This window comes from Lepisosteus oculatus, chromosome 21 (assembly GCF_040954835.1).
Source record: "Lepisosteus oculatus isolate fLepOcu1 chromosome 21, fLepOcu1.hap2, whole genome shotgun sequence".
Taxonomy (NCBI): Eukaryota; Metazoa; Chordata; class Actinopteri; order Semionotiformes; family Lepisosteidae; genus Lepisosteus; species Lepisosteus oculatus.
In genome coordinates, this window is record NC_090716.1 from 8,032,796 (window position 1) to 8,059,212 (window position 26,417).

Here is a 26,417-nt window from a genome sequence, read left to right on the forward strand (position 1 = left end):
GAAGGCTGTTTTTTTTGTTTTATTCCAGGTGAACATGGTGATGGATATGGAAGGAAGTGACTTGCTAGCAGAGAAGGCAGATCGAAGAGAGTTTGTCAGTTTATTGAAGAAAATGTTATTGATTGATGCTGATAAAAGAATCACCCCAGCAGAGACCATGAGCCACCCCTTTGTCAACATGCACCACCTCTTAGATTTTCCTCACAGCAGCCAGTACGTCTCTCCTGTTGAATGTTCCATCTGTTTTCCTGTCTGCAACCACAGCTAGCAACATTAGCAACTGCTCATGACTGCCTTTTGCCTTTTAATATTCTTACGGGTTCCTTGTGTGTTTTTTTTACATTGCAATATTCTCAGTCTGCTTCTGAATCAAATCTCATGGTTTTTGATATGATAAATATTTAGCACTGACTTGCATGTTTTGTGGTTGACTTGTGTCAAAGGCAACTGCTGAAATGCATTTTATTTACAGTTATGAAACAAAAATTACATATTTTCTACAGTAGTAAGACTGAATGGGTTCTAAGTGTTATTTTTTTGTGTGGCTTTACTGAAGTTTTTATTTTCCCCCCTACAGTGTCAAATCATGTTTCCACATAATGGATGTTTGCAGATCACGGTCAAACACCTATGATGTAAGCAATCGCAATAAGACATCATTCATGAGGCCTGTCACCTCGAGCAGTGCAGCAAATCTGACTGTGGCTTTTAATAAGATGGGCGCTGTTCACACTCAAGTAAGCACTGGTACTTTAATTATATTGCAACTGGAAAATGTATTGCACACAGACGCGGACTGAAAATTGAAAACCAGTACAGCTTTGTGTGTGAAGTGAAAGAATGAACTTCAAAACACTGTGCACTTGTTACATTAACAGCCCTTGTACATAATTTATATTTGTGTAATTTATCATTCAGATGTTTTCAGGGAAATGGGTTAGTAATTTGGCTATTTGCAAGGGATTTAGAGCTTTTTAAGTGCCTTTTTTACATTCCCTTCTCTCATCTTTTTTGTTAGCCTGTTACCTAAGTGTTTCTGGAAACTGTAAGGCTGACAATGGCCCTCAAGGCTCAGCGTAAAGCATAACAGAATAAATAGAAATATAAAAATAAATATTCTACGTCTTGCACAGAATATTACATAAAGAATGTAGCCTTGTTAACACATGAGTCATTAGCTATTCTCAGATGTTTTACTGGTATTTTTTTTCTGTACACTACATCACAGTGTGAACACCAGATGGCATAGCTCTGCAGTTATAGGAGGAACCTGTAATGTGAATACCTCTAAATTGTTGCATTCCCATTCAGCACGAGTCTTTTCTAATTAGGATATGTTTTTTTAATAAGTAGTATGCCATGAGTGTTATAGATGCTTTTCAAGCAGTTTTTTTTCTCAAAGATTGCTTTGAACAAGTGTGGCTTTTAAAAAGGGAAGTATTGGTCATCTAAAGATGAATTTAACCAATGTTGTAAAATATTTTACAATTACATTTTGTAAACACTATTCTTGCTTGTTCATATAAAATTACCAGACTCTAATGTAATTTTGATGTTTGGTTTCAAATCAAACAGGAACTGTTCAGAAATGTGAAGTAATGTGTCCTTTTCCTGTTGTTTATATATGTGTTGCCTCTCAACAGGAAAGCCCAGTGTGAATTAGGAGCTTTTTTTTTAACTTTTAGTCTAAAAATAACTTTGCTTAAACATTCCAGTCGTTTGTAAATATTAATTGTCCAAAACAATATTAGGTTTTGTTTTCTGAAGCAGCAGAATTGCTCTGTTTTTAATAGGAATTTTCTGGTGGAAGTGGCTACTCCACAATCAGTTAGAAAATTAAATAACTGGGCACCATAGCAACACATCCCTAGTCTTTTCTTCAAGGAGGGGAGAGGGCTCTTCAAACCAGACTTTGACCATGTAAACTCTGTGGGTTATAAGATTCTATTTACATAATCTGATAACTGTTTTATAGTGCCAGGCTATTGAAACTTTGATCTAACCCTTACTAAGCAGTTGTTTATGGGCATGTCATTATATTTTGGCTGAATCAGTATTGCCACCTGCAGGACAATTTCTTAGATATTTTGTTAGGTTCTGAAAGCCCAAGGTCCATTTAGAGGCTGTCAGTTTTAAGTTTTTGTGTGTAATAACTGTGTCCCCAGAATAGACAGAATCACCCCTACCTGCTTTTGTTTTCCACAGGCTTTAGCACCATCTGGTCCATCTGTGATGCACCATGGGATACCACTTCAGACAGGAAGCACTCAGTTTGGGTGTAATGATTCTTTTCAGCAAGCATTGATTCTCTGTCCCCCTGCCATTCAAGGTAGAGATCTCTTATGAGATGGAAGTTTACACCTACCTTTGTTTGTGTAAAAGATTAAAGCGATTACACTTTGAAGGATGTTTCTGTTGTCTCCCTTCATTTGAAATTGGACAGGACTTGCTTGTAGACGTTTACCAAAGTAGTTCAAGTAGGTAGCTGCATCGGCATGTGCAGGCTGTAAAGGAAAAAGTAAAAGTTTATTCCAAGTTTGCATAAGACACATCTTGCTGATTTCTGAAATCATAGCATTATAACAGTGTCAATAATCTAGTGATAACTGATACCCAGTAATTATTAGTAACTTTATGAAAGTTGTATTGTTCTCATATATACATTTTTCATTCACAGTTTGCTTGCATTAGCGTATTATGTATTTATTAAATGTCATTTACGGCTCCTAAACTCTTAAAACTTTATAGTGACAGTAGGAAATGCCCTTTTTTTTGCAAAAAAACCAACCAAAAGGTTCTGGGTACAGATTTCTGGTTCTCAGATCTGAACATTAATACTATCACGTAAGATTCTATGAATGTTACATTGTCAGTTTACCGAAGGCTATTCTTATTTTGCCAGGAATCCCCACTAACCCAAGCAAGCCTGCTGGATATTCAGTCAGAATGGACAATACTGTTCCCCTTGTGACTCAAGCCCCAGCCATACAGCCCTTGCAGATTCGACCAGGAGTTATCACTCAGGTAAGGGTGGGACTGATTCCACTTCTCTTCCTGGAGTCCATTTCAGCCCTTTATTCAAGTTATCACTGTCACGAGCTGTTCAAATTCATGTATTGGCTGTGTTGCAATATGCATATTGCCAGAAACTCATGGGTTGAGTTTGAAAAGATTAATTGCGTTTTGGCAAGCTTTATTTTGTGTGGCAAGTGAAGAATAGTTGGATGGTCTTCTTGATGTGTGATGTAAAAAAAACAGTCATATAAATCTCAGCATATTGTAACTTTTCTGTTTCAATCTCGCGATTTTGTAGCAGACCTGGTCAAATCGGACCCAGCAGATCCTGGTCCCAGCCTGGCAGCAAGTAACCCCTGTGGCACCTTCGACCGCAGCCCTGGCATCAGAGACCGTGTCTGGCCCCCAGAGACTGGGAGAATGGGGGTATGTATTGCTGCCCTTCACAGCCCTTTTACACTCACCTGTGTCATATAAGCTATGAAGCATACTGCTGTTGCTACAATTATTCTTAACAATGGGATTGTTTCACATTTTAGGCTCTTAAAAATCTATTATATTTGTCTGCTACTTTGTTGGATTGATGATTGTTTTAAAGACATGTAATCACCAGTAAGCTCTTTTGTTTCCAGAAAACTGCGACCCCATGGTAACCATTACAGCTCCATGTTGCCACAGCCTCTTTTAACAAACCAAATGACCATGTCAGCCCACCAGCCAATAAGCATAGGGATCGCTCATGTCGTGTGGCCCCAGCCAGCTGCTAGCAAGAGAAACAAGCCCTGCCAGAACAGGTAAGGGCTACGAAGGTCATCATATCCAGAAGTCATGATGTTTGTTCATCAAATGTGTCTCTTTTCTGAGTATTTTATTTTTACCACTTAATTTCCTGAAAGTGAGGGTGTGGTACTGAAGATTTTTATACATCTAATTATAGTCCTGAGAAAAGCCACTTTATGATTAATTTGCACTCTCAGCAGTTCAGTCTGTTCAAAGGTAGCAATTATGAAATACGTATGCCCCAAATCCTATTTTATGCTTTCCTGTCCGTAATTTATACAATCCTGATGTATATTTATTGTTCTGTTGGATTTTGTTCCATAGGAGTAACAATATGTTACACAACACCAATGCCCAGAACCATGTACGCCTGTCCCCAAAGATATCGGACAACTCTAAGAGAGGCGCTGTAGAGAGCTGCATAGAGGAGACGCAGGACAATCGCAGCCCCGAGAGAGAAAAGAGCAGCTGCTGCAAGGCGGGGCAGGACCCTGATGACTTGGCCGTTTCTAGTAAACAGCGCCAGACTATTATCATCGCTGACTCGCCCAGTCCCGCCGTCAGCGTTATCACAATCAGCAGTGACACGGATGACGAGGAGTCGGTGCAGAGACACTCTCTGGGAGAGTGAGTATCGTCCTTTGAGACTCCACTTAAGTCCAGCTATAGCCCTGTAACACTGGAGATATAGCAAAAAAGTTGTCTTGACTTTTAATAAAAAAAAAGTTGGAAGTTTGTGCTGTATTTTTTGTAAGTTTCCTAGTAATGTCACCTCTTTTTAAACATTGTAGAATTTTAAATGCAACATTGTGCAGTCGTGAAAAAACATTGTTTTTTCTTGACAGATGTAAAGGCAGCCCAGATTGTGAAGCCTGTCAGAGTACCCTGAATATAGATCGTGTTTGCTCTTTAAGCAGTCCTGATAGCACTCTTAGTACCAGCTCATCCAACTCCGTAGAGTCCAGTCCTTCCCCATGTAAAAGACCCAACAGGTACACTGTTTATTTTTTTCAGTGTAGTCAATTTAACCAGGGCTTTGCTCTTTGAGGGCAACAGTTGAGCAGAACTTGCAAGTCTGTTTAAATCAGTAGCACAATACATCTGGAGGAGGGTTAAATTATCTCAATTACTGCTTAATTGGGAAAGCTTGACCCTTCTTTTTGGTGATTTGAGGAGACCTTGAAGCCCCGTTTAACTGTTGCTTTGGTGAACCAGACTGTTAGCAATGCACAATAGCTCAATCTCAATAACATGTCTGTGTAGGTGTTTCATTTTTGGGGCAATTCTTCTTTTAGTCAAACTGGTGCCCTATATTTAAAGAGGTGGTCAATGTTTAATGACATTTGAATGAAAATATCATTAAAATCCGTGCATATCCAAAATGTCTGTTTGCTCGCAAGCCATAGAACTGAAGTGCAATAATGCAATGAATCAGGAAGTCTTCATAAAAGTACTGAAACATGAAATTATTTTAAAAGGTCCAGCTCAGAAACATTGAACAGTGCAGTCATTGATTGAGCACTCCTTCACATGTCTTGTTTTACACGTGGGTGTGAAATGGTAGAACTTACATGTTTTTTTTTTAACGTTTTAGTATGTCGGAGGATGAGCAGGAGAGTGGCTGTGATACTGTGGATGGCTCACCTGCCTCCGACTCCTCAGGACAAAATGATAGTCCATTCATGGAGAGCAGGTTTCTCCCGGACACCAACCAGAACAGAGAAACCAGAGGAGCCCCGGAGACTGAGCCCAGCAAGCCAGCTGTGCGCACTATGGTGGTACCACCAATGAGAGTACAAAACAACAACTCCATTGCTGATGAGCAGATGGCAAATACAGGTGAAAGCACTGCCTTTGATTTGGCTCCATGTGATGGCAGTGCATTTCTGAGTACCACTCACTGTGCCATTACAGACACATATGCCACTATGCATTAATATCTCTTAAAGGCCCCTATCAGAATTCACTGCTAGAAAAAAGTGGAGTTGTCTTTTGCTGCTTGAATGGCGTTAGAATTGCGTACATTGTATGGTATCATTTTAAAGCCTGTTGTAATTGATATGGCACGATATTACATTTCACGAAAGCCTGTTCTACACCCTGCCTGCCTCTGAAACTAAATACACATGAATTCTCCGCTCGGGTTATTTTAGGTGATCTTTATTGTCACCTACGCCTATAAATAAAGTGGTGATTGGTTTGATTAGTCCGCTGTTCTGTGATACTTTATTTCTCCTCTCTCTATTGAACAGCCATGTCTTTGCAGCTTGTTTCTAGTTTGTCAGTATCTCCTCTAAAGTTGTTTATGAAAAATAAAAAGTCCACCAGCTCTTTTATTTTATTGAGGGTCTGTTTTTTCCCCTTGAAGTAGCACTAAAATTTCTGGGTGATTTCCGCTGTGCTCATTTGTCGCTATGCCCCCTCTTTTAAACTCCCCCGACGAGTAACTTGGTTTGGGTTGATTTTGCACTGACCCCACTGCCGTGTCCCTCTCTCCAGTCTTAGACGCCTCGTGTCGCTCCATGTCCAAGGGCCGCTGTGCTCCTGGGCGGCTGCACCACCTGTCTGCCGTAGTCGCGCGCCAGCAGAAGATCGCAACGGCGTTCCAGCAGCAGCACGTCGGCTATGGACAGGTACGATTTCTTTGAAGGCCCCTGGGATCTCGGCAGAATTTGCATGAAATCGGTCTTAATCGTGCCCTAGACAGTTGTAGTAGCAGGAATCCAGTACCTTTTTGGTGGTGTCCTAGTTTCTTTGAAGTAGTCCTGAGATTATTTAATGTCTAGCGACAAATTTGTTTACACCAGAAATTGTTAGTTCAAAACTTGGGGGTTGGGGTTGGATGACAGTCAGATAACTCAATAACTCGACACTGAAATGTTGTGTAAAATGTCTTCGCTTTGATGCCCAGCCTGGCTTGTTGTTTGTACAGGTTCAGCACTTTGGACCTTGCCACCAGGAGTGGAATGGGAACTATGGCCCCCGGAGACAGCAGGCATACATACCCCCCACAGTCCACGGCCACACCTTCACCCTTCCCCATGGGAGCCCCAACCACACTACAGCGCACCCCCACTTGTCCGGCAACACTCACCTTGGAGCCCAGCCAGCTCTCTTATCCTACCCTCCATCTGCCCCCCTGGGCACTGCTGCTCCAGTCGCTCATATCCTGGCTTCGCCGTGTACTACAAGGCCAGTCATCCAGCCAGCCTACAGCATCTCTCACCCGGGTGGGCTCGTGCATCAAGTCACAGTGGGACTCAACCACCGCCTGCTGCCTTCCCCCACCATCCACCAGAACCAGTTCAAACCGATATTCCCCACCCATTCGTACATCACGGCCTCTCCCGCTTACACCGGATTCCCCCTCAGCCCCACCAAGCTTAACCAGTACCCTTACATCTGAGCCCCGGCTGAGCTCTTCACCGCGCAAGCGATTGGTTTTAGGAAACAAACGTAAGTCGACAGACAAGCAAAATAAAACAACTACAACAACAACAAAAAAACGAGCATGGTTTCCTAATTTTAACCATGGCACAACAGAAAACAAAAAATATTTTTTAATCGTGTAGACTTGGGTGCAATTAAAACTTTGAGCTTTAAAAAGAAAAAAGAAAACTCACTTTTAATGTGTTTTGCACATTTGATATCTTCTCATTGGATCTTATATGGTTAACTCTTAAGAACAGGTGAATTATGGGAGTGGAAGTCTCGTTTTACTCCTACTATTTTTATATATTGCCTTCTAACTTGTGCAAGACACATCTACATTTGTAAAGCCATTCAGTATCCGATTATAGGGCAACAGATGCACATGTGTCCACAGTACAGTGTATTCGTTAACTATTTGTATTTTTCCTGTGTCTTTGGTGTTTTAAATGTTGAGTCACTTAATCTGGAAGGTTGTTCTCCACTCTGCATGTCTTCTCCTTGCATGGGCAAAAAAAAATGGAAAGATGCCTAGACGTTGCTCTTAATGTTCTTGTCCTAAGAATCTCAGCTGCATTGTAACTTGTTCCCACACATAGTGCCTTAAATATTTGAGGTTGTTATGTTACTACTTATATTAATGTACTGGACTGCAGCACTTGAAATTCAAATCTGCTGATTATATATATATTCACTTACATAAGAGATAGAGCAGTGCTTTTTTTGGGGTTTAGTGTAAATTTGAGAAGTAGCAAGTTTTACCTTATCAGAGGACAGCATGCTTTGCTGTAGCAAATGTTTGCTGTTCGGGATTTTTTTTCCAAATGATCTAGTGTATAAAGAGCAAGCGTTGAATATTGCTTAATATTTGATAATCAATTTCTATTTAGGATACACTTCGTACTAACAGTATTTATACTGTTTATTGAAACTGCAATACAATCTAAATAGTTGTTGATTTTTGTTTTATATTTTTAAAGTTTGATCCATTGGGTTTTATGAACTATTTAGAAATGTGGTGGGCATGGCTTTGACTAGATAAGACAAAAAAATCAAATAGCTCTTTGATTCACGATATGGATTCATCTTAGCTTGAGCAAACCATGCAGTATTTGATATATATTATCGAAATAGAATATTTAGTGCTGAAGCTTGACAAGGTGTGAGTTATTTGTGTGCAATTTTATCATTTATGCATGTGACAAATTTTACTTTTTACATTTATTATACCATTTGTTTAAGCTTGTTGGTGTCGACTGCTTATTTTATACATTCCGTCAGGGAGAAAATATATATGCTGTGTGCATTTTTTTTCTGTTTGTTTGCTAGTATGTGCGTATAAAGTTTTTGTTTTTACTTTCAAATGAAGTTGCTTTTGCAGCACCAAAGACTGTAATCCATTTCCTAAGCAAGGTAGCTACTTTTCTTGCATAGACCTCAAGTATACTGTAGTCATAACGATGGGGATAAATTTCAAAAAGGTATTTAAAAAAATGGTTGAGGCTATGTTTAGCTTTTGGGCGAGTAATAATTTGTATCATTTATCTTGAATGTATCATAGATAAGCTGCTATATAATGATTGCCACTTCAAATAGCTGTGAAATTAGGTGATTAACTTAGTTCTTACTTAGCTTTCTTATTTTTGTATAGGTCTAATTACCTGAAATAGAAGTGGGTTTTTGATTTCTATTTTTTTTGCTTTAATGTTTGGAGTGTCATTGTAACTACTGTATTGCAAATGATGGAGGTTAATTGCATTTGTTATGTTTTGGGGGTGTTTTTTGTTTCCTTTTTGCATCAGTATTTTATCTTCATTAACTTTTGGGCTCATCACTGCATATAAATGGATGTATTGATGTAACTTAATTTTATATGTTTTCATATTGGCATTTTGTAGACGTGAAGCTATAGCTTGCAGGATTGACTTAACTTTTTCTGTAAGGCAGTTATGTACTAACATGCAGAAATGTTTAATTGCAGCGCAGTGCTACAATTATCACTGTAGTACAGTTGTAAAGAAAATAAATGCCAAGGCATTATATTACATATGTTTATCTCACACACCACTAAACAGCACTTGTATAACTGTCAATAAGCTAACTGAGGCCTGGGGTAGGGGAAGGTAAAATGCCTTTTTTTTCCTCTTGGAAATTGCAGTGTTCTGTTGAAACCATTGTCAGTGACATGAATTTTGTGCTAGCAGTTTGTTTCAATCTTCAAAAAGTTTAACAACTAAATTTTAAACCCTTTTATCATTTTATATTAAACACAGAATATTGCACATTTTATACAAATCCTTTTTAACTGTTAAATGTAATCTCTGGTCTAAAAGGCGTTCAGAAGGCCATGCACGGGACAACCCTTTTGTTAAGAATTTTTCACTAGAGGAAATCTTAATTAAATCAGAAGAAACACATTTGTTTGTCCCCTGAAGTTTTCATATCGGACAACTTGGTAAGTTTCATTTCTTAACCACTCCTACTTGTTACTTTATTGAGAACAGTGTGTATAACACTGTGTTTGTGCCTTGAGAATAAGGGGTTTGGAAAACTGAAGGCAATGCTTGTCTGTTCTTTCCCACTGACTGTGTGGTATTGTGTGAAGGGGCAATTTGATGAAGTCTATTACAGAACACAACACAATGAACAGTGATGTATGATGCCACTTTGAAGTGGCAGCTTGACCAAAAAATACTATTTCATCCTTTTCATAGTCATTCCAGGGATCGAAATACTCTTGTATAGTCTTGTCCGAGCTATTGTCAGTGAAGTTCACTCCATTTGTCAGGACTGCTGCCACTAAGTGATTATCACTTTCCTGTTATTTTACGATGCATTGCCCACCTACAAGCCAACTGCACATTACACCATAGCCATTCACCAGTCACTTGCAGGTACTTCCTTTACCTTTGAATGAGTCGTGGGGTTCAGGGGCAAATACAAGCTGATGAAACAGATGACTTTTCTGCATCTTGCTGTAGTGGGTTTTCACATGAGTATGTAGTAAGCATTGAAATAATTGGGATTTAGAGACCTGGAGCCAGTTTTATTCTGGTTCCACTTGACTGTCATGTGGTATGCTCTTGAAAACCGCTAAAATAGATAGGCTCAATTGTCAGGGAATGCCTTCTCAGTGCTTAACACATGTAACACTGTTCCAGCAATATACATCTCTGCTTTTACCTTGTTGTCTCATGGAATGAAGGTGAATTGTGGGGATAAGAAATGATTGTATACGGTGCATTTCCATGCAGAAAGTGCTTACCGGATTTCAGTGGCTGTGGTAAAAAGCCTACTCACTTGCCTTTGTAAACTTTTGATCACTGAATGGCCGTAACTAATAACATGCATTGTACTTAGTTTGACTAATAAGACATTAGTAGCCTAGTACAAACAAAGGCCAAAGTTGTAACTGGAAGCAAGCAGTGCATTGCTAGTTACTAAACCATTTCATTTCAATCTGTTGCTGCTTGCTTTTCATACCAAACAAATGAAATAGACACTTGGGCTGGATGTAGGCATTTCGTATATAAAAATGCATGAACATGATTAGTGACACATGCTGTAGGTTTTGGTGAATTATGTAAAATGCATGTGGGATTTGAACTATATTTCGATTCCTGTGTAATGGTGTTTACCAGCAAATATGCCTGCACAAAATGTCCATGTTAGCCAAACCTAATTGTAGATGCAGTGGGTTAAAATTGTCAGTGATTCAGATTGCACAGACAAATCCATTAATCTACCAATTTTACCATCAAAAAAGATTTTTTTAAACATTTCTATTTTGAAAGCATAATGAAATTTTGTAAAAGAAAATTAACCAAACACTGCAGTTTTTAAACTTCCATTATAATATTTAATTTTTAGTTTTGCAAATTATTTTATATATGATTGGTATTATTCTTTTAGAGATGCTTAAAATGTTTATTCAGGGTCTTTGTATTAATCAATGTGCTACTGTATTAATCTTAACTACTTGGTTTGATTACTTGTTTTTTATTTCCCTTTTTTATTTTCACGTTAGCTGTGTTAGTGAAAGTTAATTCACGCTGCAAGTTATGGAAAAATCTGTTTAGATTACACAGCAAATAGACTTGATTACTAAGTTTGAACTGTTACCGTTTTAATATTTGTAGATTTTGTGGCTTTTATTTTTATTTTTTGCTTTTGATTTTATGCTACACTAGTTTGCCATGTAGCAATTGCACTGTGCAATATTTACAATATGAGGACTGGGAAAAATTATGGATGTAATGTCTCTTACAGTTTGCGATAGTATTTCTTTCTAGTTCTCAGTGATTTAAATGTGACCAAGCCTTCTGTACTTTGTCACAAAAAGCGGGTTTTCCAGGTGACTATTTTGGTGAGTGTCAAAATAAGAATTTATGGTGTATTATTGTCAAGATTCACTTTGAATTAAAAATATCTATTGCTGCAGCAAATGACTTGTTTCTTTCTTTTATGAGTGTGATAGTACCTCCATTAGAAGTTTCTTAGGATACAGAATAAAAACAAAAATATAACCGTTTTACAAGGAATTTGAAACTACCACCCACCACCCCTCCCAGAAACAAAAAAAATGTGTTTATACATATATGTACAAAACTATTATGCAACATAATTTACAATTTTTCTCCAGTATTCATAAACATAAACAAAACTTCACTTCAAAGCAAAGAGGTCTGTTAATGAGTAGATGCTTTCATCTAGCAGCATAGTAGTTTATGCTACATTTTCATTTCTTTGGACATTTTTCCAAATATTAAATACTACAATTTTAAAAGTTATGTTTATACATGTTTACTGGGATAGTGAATGTGCATCTAAACCATGAAAACGCTTGGAATCCTGATTACAATATGGAGTGTTTTTTGATGCATCCTTGGCAACAGATATCCTTTGCAATGAACATAGAAATGTAATCCCGTTCCACAGTTAACAAGCTAAATCGGCAAAATTGTATTCATAGCATTTTAGAGTGGAATGTGCAATAAAAATGATAACGTTTTATTGTAGAATATTATATAACTAAATGTAATGGTACATCAATTATTTAATACAGGAAAAGATTAGACAAAACAGTACAATAACTCACTAGAAGCAAGGTGAGTTTTAAGTGACTCGGAGCAAGCCTGATTTTCTAATTGCCATTTAGATTGAACCAGTATAAAAATACCATTGACAGTCCCTGAGCAAGAAAAGGAGTTAGTGTCATTCCCTGTGCTTTGGTAGTTGGTTGTATTCTGCCCAATTTTCTTCATTGAATCATTTTCTTCATTCAAGGGTTGTGGAGTCTGGCACCCATTTGTGTTTTTGATTCCCTTGGTTCCTTCTGTCTTGGATGAAGGCCTTCATTTTTGGATAAAGAAGCTGCTCCTAAAGTTGTCAAATTGCAGTACTTGGAAGGGGTTACCCAGGCAAGCCGACACTGCCACCTCATGGATATTTTACGAAGCCAAGCTTAATTTGAGGAGCAGTGGAAAAATGTAAATGGGTATATTACCGTACCCTTTCAGCTTGATGCATAACCACCTACATCGTGACGTTTTCTTCTTCCTCATTGAAGGCATCAGCACTGTTCAGTGTTACACGAGCAATCCTGAATCTATGTTGGCTGTCCTGTCGAAAGATATATATACATTCTAATCTTCCTAAATGCTCAAAATGCAGATCGGACTGCTGTTTGCGAATCCATCATTTTGTTTTGCCTAACCCATTGGCCGGCGGTAGTTCAGACTACCATGAACCCATATGAATTCTGAGGACTGGAGAGCCGTGTCTCTCCTGTTTTTTTAAACGCAGTGATCCGAGGAGGAGAGAGTTGCCCTGCATAATCTTGGACCTGCCTTCTGCATATAGAAAGACTCCAGACAATGCAGAGCTGTACTCTCAGCACATCCAGGACCACAAGTGCCCATCTTTTCAGGGCTAAATTCACCCCTCTGCCTGGCTCTCTTTTACTGCCAGTTCTGGAGATACTCCTTAGGTCATTCATCTGGTTGCTGCCTTTTCTCTTTTTTTTTTTTTTTTTTTGGAAGGGGCAGCATCGTGATCCCCCTTAGGGCTGTGGTCCCTTAATCTTTCATCTTTCTGACATGCTGACACCCATCTGGTCACATTCATCTTCGCCTGTCCTCAGCCAGACCCAGCGCATTGATCCTGGTCCTGTACTTCTCCAGTTCACTCTACAGGTCCAGCATTCCTTCTGGTGTTCGCGTGTGAGGGGAGAGGTGAACCCCCTACAGAGTTTTAATCATCCATCTGCGCTGATGATTAAAGGTTAGCTGCCAAGTGGTTTTATGCATTACTTTTAATTAGCAATGCGTAAGGCAGGGGTTATCTTACTCTGCACCTGCAATTTGCTCTTGTGCAGACACAAGGACTTTTGTTGCTATTAAATCATTTATATACAACTATTTCTAGGTGTTTAGCTTGGTACAATGGTTTTAGGGGTAGTTCTGTCTTAAATGGTTAATAGTGTCCTGGAACCCTTCTTTACTGTAGCATAAATGTCAGACCTCAGCAGATATGTTATAAATAAACACTAAGAACAGTACATATATAGTGTACTTATATATAGCTATAAAGATGTGGCACAAACCACATGTTTTGCAACATTAATTTAAGGTGGTTTGGCAAAGCTTAAACAAACTTCGGAAACTGAAATACCTTGTAAATATTGCAGAAAAATAATAACTTTTGAATGCAGTGAAATATGTATGCAAACCCGTTTAAAGTAAATGCCAAAAAATCTGCATTTCTGTAATATTTTCATCATGGCCCAGAAGATAACTTTTTCCTTTGGAAGTAATAGCGCAAGTACCCACCAGGGGGCGTCGAGATCTACCTCGCCGGCTACCTTAACTGCTTTCTTTTTGCAGTAAACCCTGGATTGAGTACGTGATTTCTTTCTTAATGAAATGACGTTTCTTAACTGCAATAACACTCGCATCTCACAGCAACTGGGGGGGGGGGGGACGCTGACCACACCTCCAATTTTGAATTCCGGGGACAGCAACCAGGAAAATCTAAACAACTCTGCGAGGCTTGTGGAAATGATTAACAACCAAGACATTTGAAGCATCCTGCTCCTGCAGCACTAAGATGTGCGGCGAACGTGGAGCGCTTCACAGATGTACCAGTTAAATTTCCAATATCGCTGTTTCTGCTGAATTGCAGGCAAGGTGGGGACATTGGTTGATGGGTTCATTCTCTGATCATCTGCGGAGGGAACAAATGCCTTTTTCAGGACCTGTTTTACGATATCTCTTTTGGATATACAAATGGCTTCTAGTTTGAGGAGTGCGTATAACTATTTCTGCATCTTGAATTTCAGCGGAGAGGACTCTGCTGTCGGATTGACGTCTCTGGTATGGATAGGTGTAGGCGCGACAGGATGTCCTTTTCAGAGGAATGGCAAGACACCTGTCTTTAACGGAATGGTCACGAAGTGTTTGATGTCAATAGGAATGGTTTTAATGCTATTGCATCCAGCCCTGTCAGCAGAGGGTAAGAACCACGCGTTTTACAATACATTTCAATGGGTATCCAAGGCCGTTTCTACACGCGCTAGCGCTGCTTTACCGGGAGAATAATGCGAATCTTTTCTTCTGCTTCAGTTTATTTCAGATTTTAACTTTATAAGAATATCCCGATTATTTTAACACTAACGTGTCTGCGGAACAAGTTATGTAACTAAGCATAATGAGCCAAAAAAACACCGAACGACAAAGAAAATGCCTTTAAATTAAAAGGGCATTTTAAAATCCCCATGAATGACGTTAACTGCATGAAAGATACATTCCCGAAGAAAGCTGAAGCTGTAATTCTCCACGAAATATTGCCAATAGAAAAGTCCCGTGTGCCATGCAAGTTCATGAAATTGCACATATTTTTATGCAAATTGGTTTAATTTTGGGAAAGGGGTCCCTTGTATTCCTTTTCCATGACCTTAGCTCAGTTATTGTAGTGTTTGCGTATATAATACTCTTGAGGTGAGTGCAGGTGAGTTCTGATTGGGATACGCGTTGTTTCATTATGTGAGAATCGTGAATCCAAAATAAAGTAAAATAACGTGTGTGCAAAGGTCTGTGCACCATATTGCGACCTTCTGCATCGTGCGGGTGTCAGGGATATGGCAATTGACGAGTACTAGGGATTTTTAAGAGATACAGGACCGTGTTCTGTATGATTGGAACTGCTGTTGTTGATATTGTAATATCAGTAATTAAGGTTGTTTTATTTCACGGTGCGTTTGTTTATTTTGTGTTTTGATTACTGAAAGTGTCATTTTAATTTTTTCATTTTTTTAAACTTATGCATTTGCTCTTGTACGTTTCTTTGTTTGCGCCGGACTGCTCGACGACTGTCGCAGTTAGCACGCATTTATTTTCAGCCTTCGCTCGATAGTGACCTTGAGCCCCCTCCCCCAAATGTTTTTAACAGGAACGTAGCTGCGACATATTCCCATGAGTAACAGAAGTTAGTTAAAGATTACAGCTAGGGCTCCGTTTCGACATCAGTGCTGCGTAGCTTGTTCCAGACTTCCACAGCCCTTTGTGTAAAGAAGTGCCACATGTTCTCAGTTTTAATTGCATTTCTCCTAAGTGTCCTTTTGTGCCCTTTGATTCCTGTTTCAGTGCTGATTCAGAACAGGGTTAACTTGATCAATTCACTTGGCGATTATGAATAGTTAAAAGATTAATTTCTTCTGACTTGTCAGTGTAAGACATTTATTTGAGCACAGGACGGTATTTGCTCTATCTTCTCTCCACTGGCTTTAGCACAGCAGTCTGTTTTTTGGAAACTGGTGACCAAAATTGAGAGCAGAATGTAAATGAGGTATTACTAGTGCATTGTGCAATTTTAACATAACATCCCTCGATTTCAAAACGTCACGTTTAACTAAACATCTTTTTGATTGCTGCCCCAATCTGTTTAGATTCTAGACCGTGTGAAGTCGAATACAATAACATATGGATTTTAACCAAAATAAAGCAATATAACATGTATACATCTGAGCACAATATTTTGATCTTTGGTAAAGTGTGGGTGTCAAGAATATGATAATTATTAAATGCCTGGGGCTTTTAAGAGCTACAGACCCACGTTCTCTGTTATTATTGTGTTGGATTGTATTGGATGACTATATTGTATTGAAAGACTAGACTCTAGAACATTGGTTTGCAACTCATGATCCTGAAGAGTCGCAGTCTTGTAGGTTTTATATACAGCCTGAAATATTCAGCAAGCAGAGATCTGACAAGCATTTTCGCTCCTCCCAGTTAAACATCTGAATGATTCGGTGAAGTCATTCAGACCTCAGCTGGAATGGCAAAATTGCAGCTGTCCAGAACCGGGGATGTTGATCATTGGTCTAAGATGCTTGTAATATGTCAACACTAAACACCTAAATCTTCAGATTCCCAGCTGCCAGCATGCAATGCTCTAAACTTATTTACATTAAATGCTGTCTTCCAGGTGTTTACCCTGAAACGTTTTGAATGCCACTTCTGCAGTGTTTTCGGATCTACAAACGTGCCTAGTTTAACTATACCAGAATATGAATCATTGACATAAATTATAAAGAACAGTGTTGTTGATACAGATCCTTGGGTTACTGCACTAATTACATCACCCCAATCCGAACATTCACCCCTTAGTTGTACTCTCCATTTTCTATGTATTAACCATTTTATTTAATTACATGCATTACCTTTAATGAATACTGCCTTCAATCTAAGACTTAATCTTTTATATGGAACTTTAAAAGAGCTCTACAAATTTAGGTGAGAAAGATCTACCCTTTGTAAATCTATGTTTACCTCCTAGAATACTATGGCCAAACAGATGGCCCTCTAATTTTAAATGTTTTCTTTTCTTTGGATAATTGTTTCTTCATTTCCCCCCCATTTTTCAGGGTATTCTTTCTGGCCTGTAGATATGTGGATTTTCCTCAGCAGGAGGTCCCTTGTTGAGACAGGAGAATCATGATCGCTAAGTGTATTTTCAGTTAAGGAAATTGTTGTTTGCATGAGGTGTGGTGATTGTGGTCTGCTGTCTGTGATTGTGTTTAAATATAAGAATGAAAATGAGTAAGGACAGTTGAATTTAACATTATTATTTTTGGTTTGTGCCACATACATATATGCCAAAATCATTTTTTTCTATTGGTAATTGTGCTGTGTAATACACACATAATCAGAATGTTAAATTAATACATTTTAAAGTAACTGTTTTAGAGGAAAAATGGCACAACAGATAAAATAATATGAAACTAACTTAATCAATTTCGTTTTCAAATTCAGAAGGAGAAACATCACTTTTGCAGTGTACTGTATGTTTTTCTCTGCATGATATTTTGGAAGATTTCTTTGTTGGTTTCAGATGGATGAGAAGTTTTTCCATTGCGTGTTGATTCATTTCTCAAGGAGTATCTGAACTTGGCCATTTCCCTGCAGGTTTTAGTCTTTTTTCTGTCATTCAAAAGGTTTTTTTTTTTAAACTGAGACTGATTTGCACAGTTTTGTCAGACTGATTGTCTTTTACCGAGCTGTACTGCAGACATGCCTATGGTAAGGCCTGTCTTTAAAGGCGTGATGAACACAGCTCTTCCAACCTAGAGAAGCAAGTGCTCTGTTGCTATGGAAACCCATTCAGCTGACATTAAAATAAATATAAAAAGAACAAGTTGACTAGGAATCAAGAGAAAACTCTTTTGTTTTGTCAAATTTATAACATTTGAAATAAAATAAAGGAGAGGCAGTGATTTGGCTAAATGAGGTAGCGTCCGTCAGTAAATACTTACATCACAACAGACAGTATTGCTGTGCAAGTGCCCTTCGATTCTTAAAGGCCTATAAATCAGCTAGACACATGAGCAACGTAACTGAACCCCTTGTGTTATTTTACAGTGCAGGCGTTGTACAGTACATTTTTCTTTTGAATGACCAGATTCTTCTCACCCACATGTGCACCAGCGTACTTCACATTTTTCTGTGTTTTGCTCTCCTTACTATGTCCTGATGTTATTTTTTTTTTACTGAGAAGTGGTGTTGGAGACATTTTTTAATCATGCAACTCTGCCGTTAAGGTCAATACATTGACTCATGCATGCTGCTACAAAAGATGTCTAGAGAAAAATCTGCACCCCTGTGTCAATCACTATAACCTCTAAATTGCTAAGAAACACGGGCATTTAGTTTAAAATGGCTGAAAACCATTTCCCATATTTTAAAATCAGCACCATTAATTGACACTGATTATGTGCTTCAGTTCCACTGTTAATTTAGGTTGAATAAAATTCATTGTTAAACACAATAGATTGTGCTTTTTGGGTAAACTGAGCCCTTTTGGGTTATAATCAAAACCCCTTTGATGGGTTACCATTGCTAGTGGACAGTGTGTACTGGAAATAGCCTTTGTTTCTATTTTTGCTAAGGCACAAACATAGAAGTGCCTTTGAGCTGTTGATCTCTCAGTTTGAAAGTGATTCAAAAATCAAGCCTAGACCTGTAAAGGTGCTATTATCCTATCCCTAGAAGACAATGGAAGCTGAACTGTCTTTTGTTTCTTCCCTTTTGTACATAACGTACCTTAAACAAACGTTGTTTCTGGAAAGAATTTTTGTAATGTATAGAGAGTGGTTTAGACACTGTTGACCGACAGTATGTCGCTTAGAGACTGTTGCGGTGGCACTAAAGACAAGGATAAAGTTTTGCTTGCAAAACTTGCACTCTTTAAGCATATCACCCTGATAATTCATAGCATGGCTTTATGGGCTTTATCGAGATCCATTATTTATAGCTTTGTTCAGTCAGTACACCACGATAAATGGCTGCAAGTAATCTATGCCTTCTGATTAAGAGTACGGATCAATGTTAACTGGGTTACTGTTAGAGATATGATTGCATTCACAACAGGTGCTCCAGGTTCATTTGCTTAATTGAACATGTTTGGCAAGATGAATCAAAGCCTTTTACAAATAAAAAACATTTGCACATTTCTTTTTGGCGAAGGCGAGCGGCCTGCTTTGTTATTTTATGCTGCGTAGATAAGAAATCTTACCACAAATGTTGTCTCTTTATGTTTTGCATTTTAGTGCTTTCATTTATTTCTCTGTTGTCATTCTACTAATTCAGGTAACTTCATTCTGTAAGAGGTCTGATTGGTCCTAAAACAACTCTTTAAAAGATGTATGCACAGTATGTTGTTTATTTTGTAGAAACTAGTAGTAAATGACAGCATGAACACTTACTGGGTTAGTGTCAAAGTTTGTGAGTGCAAGTGGACAGCAATGCATTGGTAGTTTCACTTTCTAGTCTCAATTAGAAAAACTGACAGTATGTAAACAAATTATTCCCTCCCAAGTAGCTGGCGTAATTGTGTCTTCAAACTGTGTTGCACTTGTAATGATTTTTTAAATGATTAAAATTTTTAAAAGATTAATGATATGTAGTGGTGGCCTTGTTTAGAATATTTATGAAAGGTTTAATAATGGAACAATTTATGGCTTCTAACTTGGTTTTGGACAACAAATAAAAGTATTTATAGCATTTCAGCAGAAATATACAGTGATACTTAAATATCGGCTAAGCTCAGTGTTTTCCAGTCCTGAAAAATTAGCTCTGTCACTTAGCTGAGCCCTAAATTGACTGCTTAGTTTGACCTTTTTAATTGCTTTCAGAACTTGGTAGAGTTTTCAGCCTTTTAGATTTTATGTAATAATTGAAATATTTTATGCACTAAAACAATAAAAAGGACACATTCATACTGTAGTTCAATTAAAGTTTAAGGTGAGATATTAAAAAATTGAACATCAGTAGACACTGATTTTCAAAGACAAAGAGTGAGAATCTCTGGATTTTCATATGATGACAAATTTAAAATAGAGCTCTTGTGATCCATAAACATTTCTTAAATAAATAATACATTGGTTAATGTCTCTTCAGCAGTAATGAAATTTCAGGGATGAGCAGTCAGCAAAGTGAGCTGTGTCTTTGAATTACATGTAAGGAGAAGCAGAATGTGTAGCTTCAGATGTGAGGGAAACATCAGCTTTTTTTCCCCAAAAGTGTGTTACAAATAGGTTTTTAATTTCAAAACCATACAAGTGAAGTGTAAGTTTATAAAGATGTCACATGATGGAAACTTAAAACTTTAACAAAAATTGTTTAAAAAAATCTAAAGGTGTGTAACAGCACATTTTCTCAAATGTTTTATTTTGCACTCTGCAGCTACATTCAGTCATGTAATAGTTCTAAGAAAAAGAGCAATTGAATAATTACTACAGGTATACAGTAGATTAGAGTTGCTCTCCAGTTCAGGCTTTGTTTTAATTATTAAATGCTTTAAATCCCTAAAAATGGTTAAATTAATTAAGAGGCTAATTAATCCGATTACTTCATTAAGATGTCAGATGGAATGAATACCGGTGAACCCTGTGACCCTCCAACACAAGACATGAGGGACACTGACAAATACAGAGAGGTTCAATGATTTAGTGATTCTCAAAACAGACATCTTGATCTTATAAATTGCTGATGGGGTTTGTTGGTAAAAATATAATCTGTATTACAGAAATCAAGACCACAGATGGTCTTGGTTACTAGGCCAGGTTTGGTGGAGTTGTAATCAGAAGGAGGAGGCAACATCCTTACATAGTAATCATGTCGAATGTGTAAGAGCAGGAAAAAAATAATTAACGTCATATAGCATCTGTCCTACTTTATTTGGTGTGCTCGACATCTTTAATGCAAAACATTAATAGCACACTAGATGGAATATTGTATAACATCAGAAATGTGGAGGGCTGTTTATCCGTTTACACTGGACGACTAGAATATTTCACATGGTTTTGACCTGCAGTTTTGTTACTCCGTCTGAAATTCTTTCAACATTTTCTGTTTATTTTAAAATAGATGAATGTGTTCCAGGGCAGCATGGTGGCATGATGGTTTGTATTCCTGTCTCACAGTGTGTGGGCCCTGGGTTCAATTCTTGACCTTGGGTACTGACTGTGTGGAGTTTGTAGGTTCTCCATGTGTTCACATGCATTTCCTCCAGGTCCTCTGGTTTCCTCCTATAGTTCAAAGACATGCTGGCATGTTAATTGACTTCTGGGAAAGTTGGCCCTCAGTGTGTGTGTGTGTGAGTATTTGTGTCTGTGTGTTGCGCTGCCCATATTCTGTGGCTTGCTGGGATATCCAGCTCCCTCATGGCCATGAATTGGCTATATCTGTTAGAAAATGGATAGATTAATGCATTCTAAAATATAACTTCATATTCTGTCCTTACATTCCTTTTTTAAAGAGCCCTTCTGTGTTCTTAGTCAACTATCTAGAGCTATGGATATGCTTTCCTGTAGGAAATGAGGAAAAAAGTTGTTTTACTAATATTGTAAACTTCGTTTAGAGTTTAATGCAAACTTGTAAAGTTGAAATAATGAACTTACATGAAACATACCACATTTCAGAGTTATTATTAGTGCCATTTTTGGGGCTGAATAATTTAGCAGTTGATTTGTCTTTCAGATAGCTCACGTTAACTTTCGTTGCCCTTGGTTAGCTAAATATCTTGGCAACTAAGCCAATTTGAACATTAAGCATTTTTTATTAATCCTTTGTTGAATCATATAAGGTACCTGAGAGCAAAGAGTACTTTTCAGTTACAACCTGGGCATAGATACTGTACCACAGGGCATCTGCTGGAGCGAAGTGTCCTTCAGAGTTCAGAACTCTGACCACTGTTCCATCCTGCTGCTGGTCAGCAATGAAAAAACAATAGACAGTAGCTTTTAACATGTATTTTCTAGACCAGGTGAAATGTGTGTGTGATGCTTCTATGTACTGGGCTTTGTTCAGAAGCAAAGGTCCTTCAATATTTTGTTTTATGTTGTGTTTTTCTTATTGCTACAGCGTGAAAACCAACTCAAGTCCATTTTAGCCCAATATCCATATGATGGATAGACTGAACTGCTGAGAGATTTTCACCATTGTCTTGTATGAGGAAGATATGAATTTCTTATGTTCTCAGCTTTTGCTCAGTCTCAATGCAGTATCAGCCACAGAAGTTGGCTGCTTTTTGGATGTCTAAATTGTTTTATCCTGATAGACAGTTTTATCTTCTGGACATGAGCAACATGTGCTGTTCCAACACCACTGAGGGATCTTTCTGTACATTCATGCCCCACAGAGGAACATCATATTAAGAATACTTATCGTTTTGTTTTTTTAAGCATTATCAGAGTATCAGCGCTGCATGTCTGTGGTACTTTGCAGCACGTTGTCATGCTTCACTTTTTCTTATTAGTTCTCTATGGAAATGTAAGTCTGGACACATTTCATAGATTACCTGCTTCAAGAACTGTCAGCTTTTTAAAACCATCAGCTTTATTTAAAGTGAACTGCCTGACTTTGTAGCCTGCTTGACAGTGCCATTTCCTGTGCTGGTGCAGCATGCTGATCTATGGAATTAATATGGATGTGTGCTAGGCTGGACACAGATCATTGCACATACCACAGCTATAAATGTATATTTCCTAGTGGGAGAACGCCTGACACATCTAGACCAGTAAAATATCCTTGACTGAAAATCTACAGATGGCAGCCATTGTTCTTCTCAGAAGAATGGTTGCGAAGTACAGTATTCAGTGTGACCATTATTTCTATGAATAACACTTCCTAACAATGTCAGTGTTAATGTCTTTTTTGTTTAGCATTTTATAATATTGAGTCTCTGGCAAAGCTCTAATCATCAATTAACTAAGATTTTATTTCATGTATGGCAATTAATACCTGCTGGCATCAAGTATATTTATGATAATTTAGTTTTCTTTTGTCCACACAAATATGTAGTGAATGGAAACTTTCAACAGCTTTGACGAGTGAGTTGAGAATGGATAATGAAGTTTTAGTGTGTAATTATCAACATTGTTAGTGCTAATTGTCTTTTTGCTGCATGCTCATTAGAAAATATTACAGAGGAGTGTCTCAGTTTGACCAGCCTCTGCTTTTGACAAAAGGGTATCAGTTTTGAAGTTTCAATCCAACCATGATCCCAGGACAATTTTAGATTTGCATTTTGGTTTTAGGAATAATACCTTAAAAATATGAGAATGTTCCAGTTGTCTCTCATTGTATAACCATGCTATGTAACAGAAATTGTTAATTAGGAGAACGGAGAACAGCACATGACTTAAACACGTACCTTAGCAGAGACAGCAGAGCCTGTTTGTAGATCTCTGTTGAACCCCTGTCAAATGAAACATGTCATTGTTTTCTCCATTGTATTCCTTTTGTATTTACCTGGCAGTTGACTGTAGAATCTAGACAGAGAGTACAGATGGCTGTCACATTCGCTGCATAAATTAGCATATCTGGTTTTAGCATTTATTTCATCTGTTTGCCGAGTTCATTGGTGTATGTTGCAGATACTGTGTTAAAATAAAATGGAAATGCTCTTGAACACCGTCTTATTTGTAAGGCAGTCATGTTTCTGGTGCCCCCAGAGTGTGTGCAGTCACACATGCATCAGTATTGAACACATCTTTACTTTCTCTTCTTGTATAGCTGTGTCTCTCTCTGCCTCAGGCCTCTTTAACCAGAACAGGTCCCTGTTGAAAACTGCTTTCATATATAGCTTTTTTTCCAGTGTGAAATGTATTCATATCTTGGTCTTCTCAGCTATCATTTTCTAATTCATATTACGTTACAAAGGTGTTTCAGCATGTTGGTAACTTAGAATCTGCAAACTGAATTGAACATCAACACAAATTAAGGTGCATGTGCATTCAAGTACTCACACAACATTTTCTCCTTCCACGATGTAATCTGTTCTAATAGCCTTGATGTGTCTTAAGGGTGTAAGGCTCCCAGCTACTCTTCTTTAACTCTTTCTGTTTCACCTGCTGTATCATTGCAATGGCAGTCTTAGCAAGGTGTGTGTAGTGGAATAACATTACAGATCAACAACACAGCAGAATTAGGATCGGAATTAAATACAGCATAGACCTCTAGGACAATAAACTTTCAACAATGTAGAGCCATGTTCTGCATGGTAAACATGGTGGATTATAGACCAAAACCTTGACTGCATTGCAGCACCATTGCAGCATACAGTACATTATAGGCCAATGTTACTCCTTAATTATGCAACCATAATGCAGTAATATAGGCCAATATAATCAATTTCACCTACTGTTACTATAAAGACCATTATCATGACTGAATTACACGTACAGTACAATACACTGTAAACCAATATAATCACTTAATTGCTAACAAACTCATTTGTAGACCAATATCAGTATATAACAACAAGTAAAGAGTAGAACTCTATATTGTAAACCTTTTATCGCAGATAAATTCACAACAATGAATCTGTACTTTTTTGTAGACTACAGTAGACTACAGGCCCCTCTTACTGAGCAAGATGTCTCCTTGCTTAAATGTATTTGAAACGTCTCTCAGCATGTTGTTGATATTTGTATGTGGACAGCCTGAGGGCTAAAATGTGTTCACAGAAAACATAGTGCATTTAGAAGTGAGGAGCTCCACCATTTTCGTGTGAAAATCAAACATTACATGCACTAATCCATTTTTTTACTTTGAGGTCTCTTGCAATTAGATGAGTTTATTTCAAGGTAATTTACACACTGACTCCTGGTCTCCAAAACTGGCAGTGATTTGTTCTGTTTATGTGGGACAGTTTTTCCCATGTCTTAAGCAGACCGCAAAGCTCCTTTTCAAGCTACTAAGAGCTGCTGGATACCGCATACTGTGCAGTTTGATGTGCTGGTAAGTTACTTGTTGACATTGTGACAATTTGCTATACATGTGGTTGTGCTTATGTTTGGAATTCAACAGGGAATATTCTGTTTGCATATCCCATCTGTCTGTTATCAGAAAGCTGCTTGTTCCTGGTTAGGGTCGCAGTATCCTAGGATGACAGCACACTGCAACACACTGCCAGGCACACCAGGAGAACACCCACATGTACGACAGGAGCCGATCCAGACTCTTTCCTGAAAAGCCTCCCTGAATCGAACCCAGGACCGGGAAGCTGTGAGGATATCAATGCTAACTGCCATGCTACCATACAGCTTTGTGTTCACATAAATTCTGCTAAATTCTCCATAGGGTCAAATCTTATGACAAGGGTGTTTCCTGTGAAGTTTAGATTGACTGTTATCTATTATCTTTTACCTTCTAAGTTTATAAGTACATAAGTACATAAGTACAAGTCAAAATATGGAGAATGACTTGTTGGTCATTGGCTTGCGTTCAAAACAACTTGAAGATCTTGTAAGATGTTGTGACCACTCATATTCCACAGATGCCAACAGCTTTCAGTAGGATTGAATTCTGGGAAGTGTTCACTGGATGTTCCTAATGTGTTGATGTGTGAGAGAAATGCTGTAATTTTTATATGGTTAAAAATTGAATCTTATTATTTTTAATGTAGAGGTAAGGATTCTGAACACTTATGGCAGGCAGGATTTTGTTAACCTTAATAAAAATCCTTATAAATATCCCATGGCACTTGTGTAGGATGGTCTGCTGTGGAGTTCAGTCTTGGACCTATTGCTTTTTATTATTTATATCCTTCCTTTCGGTCAGATTATATGCAAACTTGGTCTTCAGTTTCATTGTTATGCAGATGATACTCTAAACCTCTTCCCCCTGTGATCTCCTGCGCCCATCACTTATCTCTTGTCTACATGAAATTAAGCTCTAGTTGACATAAAATTCCTTTAATAATAGAAAATAATAATGAAGCTTATATTTTTAGCATTATTTCTAGTAACCTTAGAAACATTACCCCCTTTGGCAATTTCTATCAAAGTTTGATGCTTGATTCATGCATCTGTAGCATCAAGGCTTGACTTCTGCAGCTCTTTGCTCTGTGGGCTCTCTAATACACTTCTCATTAAATTGCAGTATGTCCAAAACTCTGCTGCTGGTCTTCTAACTCACACCAGACCCTGGCACATATCCCTCCTAACACTTAAATCTCTACATTAGTTGCATACAAAGTCACATATTCAATATAAAACATTGTTACCATCTTTTAAGGCTCTAAATAATGTGGCTCCATCATACGTCTCTGGACTTCGTCATGTTTACACTCCCTCCCATTGGCCCTAACTCTTGGAATGCTGGTGACTTTTTTCTGGTAGTTTTCTGTTGCTG

General features: G+C 38.0%; 2 protein-coding genes across 5 annotated transcripts in view; both read left to right on the forward strand.

Moving 5' to 3' along the window:
* hipk3a (homeodomain interacting protein kinase 3a) overlaps positions 1-11,669 on the forward strand; it is a 66,430-nt gene extending 54,761 nt beyond the window's left edge. For 3 of the 4 annotated variants that reach the window (XM_015338227.2, XM_015338226.2, XM_069181806.1), the window contains exons 6-16: positions 29-213; positions 578-737; positions 2,206-2,329; positions 2,903-3,024; positions 3,314-3,441; positions 3,648-3,809; positions 4,120-4,422; positions 4,641-4,787; positions 5,390-5,634; positions 6,295-6,428; positions 6,728-11,669. In XM_015338227.2, the coding sequence (XP_015193713.2) occupies positions 29-213; positions 578-737; positions 2,206-2,329; positions 2,903-3,024; positions 3,314-3,441; positions 3,648-3,809; positions 4,120-4,422; positions 4,641-4,787; positions 5,390-5,634; positions 6,295-6,428; positions 6,728-7,201 (2,184 nt within the window). In that variant the 3' untranslated portion in view covers positions 7,202-11,669. The remainder of the gene's footprint in view (positions 1-28; positions 214-577; positions 738-2,205; positions 2,330-2,902; positions 3,025-3,313; positions 3,442-3,647; positions 3,810-4,119; positions 4,423-4,640; positions 4,788-5,389; positions 5,635-6,294; positions 6,429-6,727) is intronic. The other variant, XM_015338229.2, reaches the window with a different exon arrangement.
* A 2,450-nt stretch (positions 11,670-14,119) lies between these two features.
* Positions 14,120-26,417, forward strand: part of kiaa1549la (KIAA1549-like a) — a 55,405-nt gene continuing 43,107 nt past the window's right edge. The window contains exon 1 of the mRNA XM_015338469.2: positions 14,120-14,736. Coding sequence (XP_015193955.1) covers positions 14,511-14,736 — 226 coding nt within the window. The 5' untranslated portion in view covers positions 14,120-14,510. The remainder of the gene's footprint in view (positions 14,737-26,417) is intronic.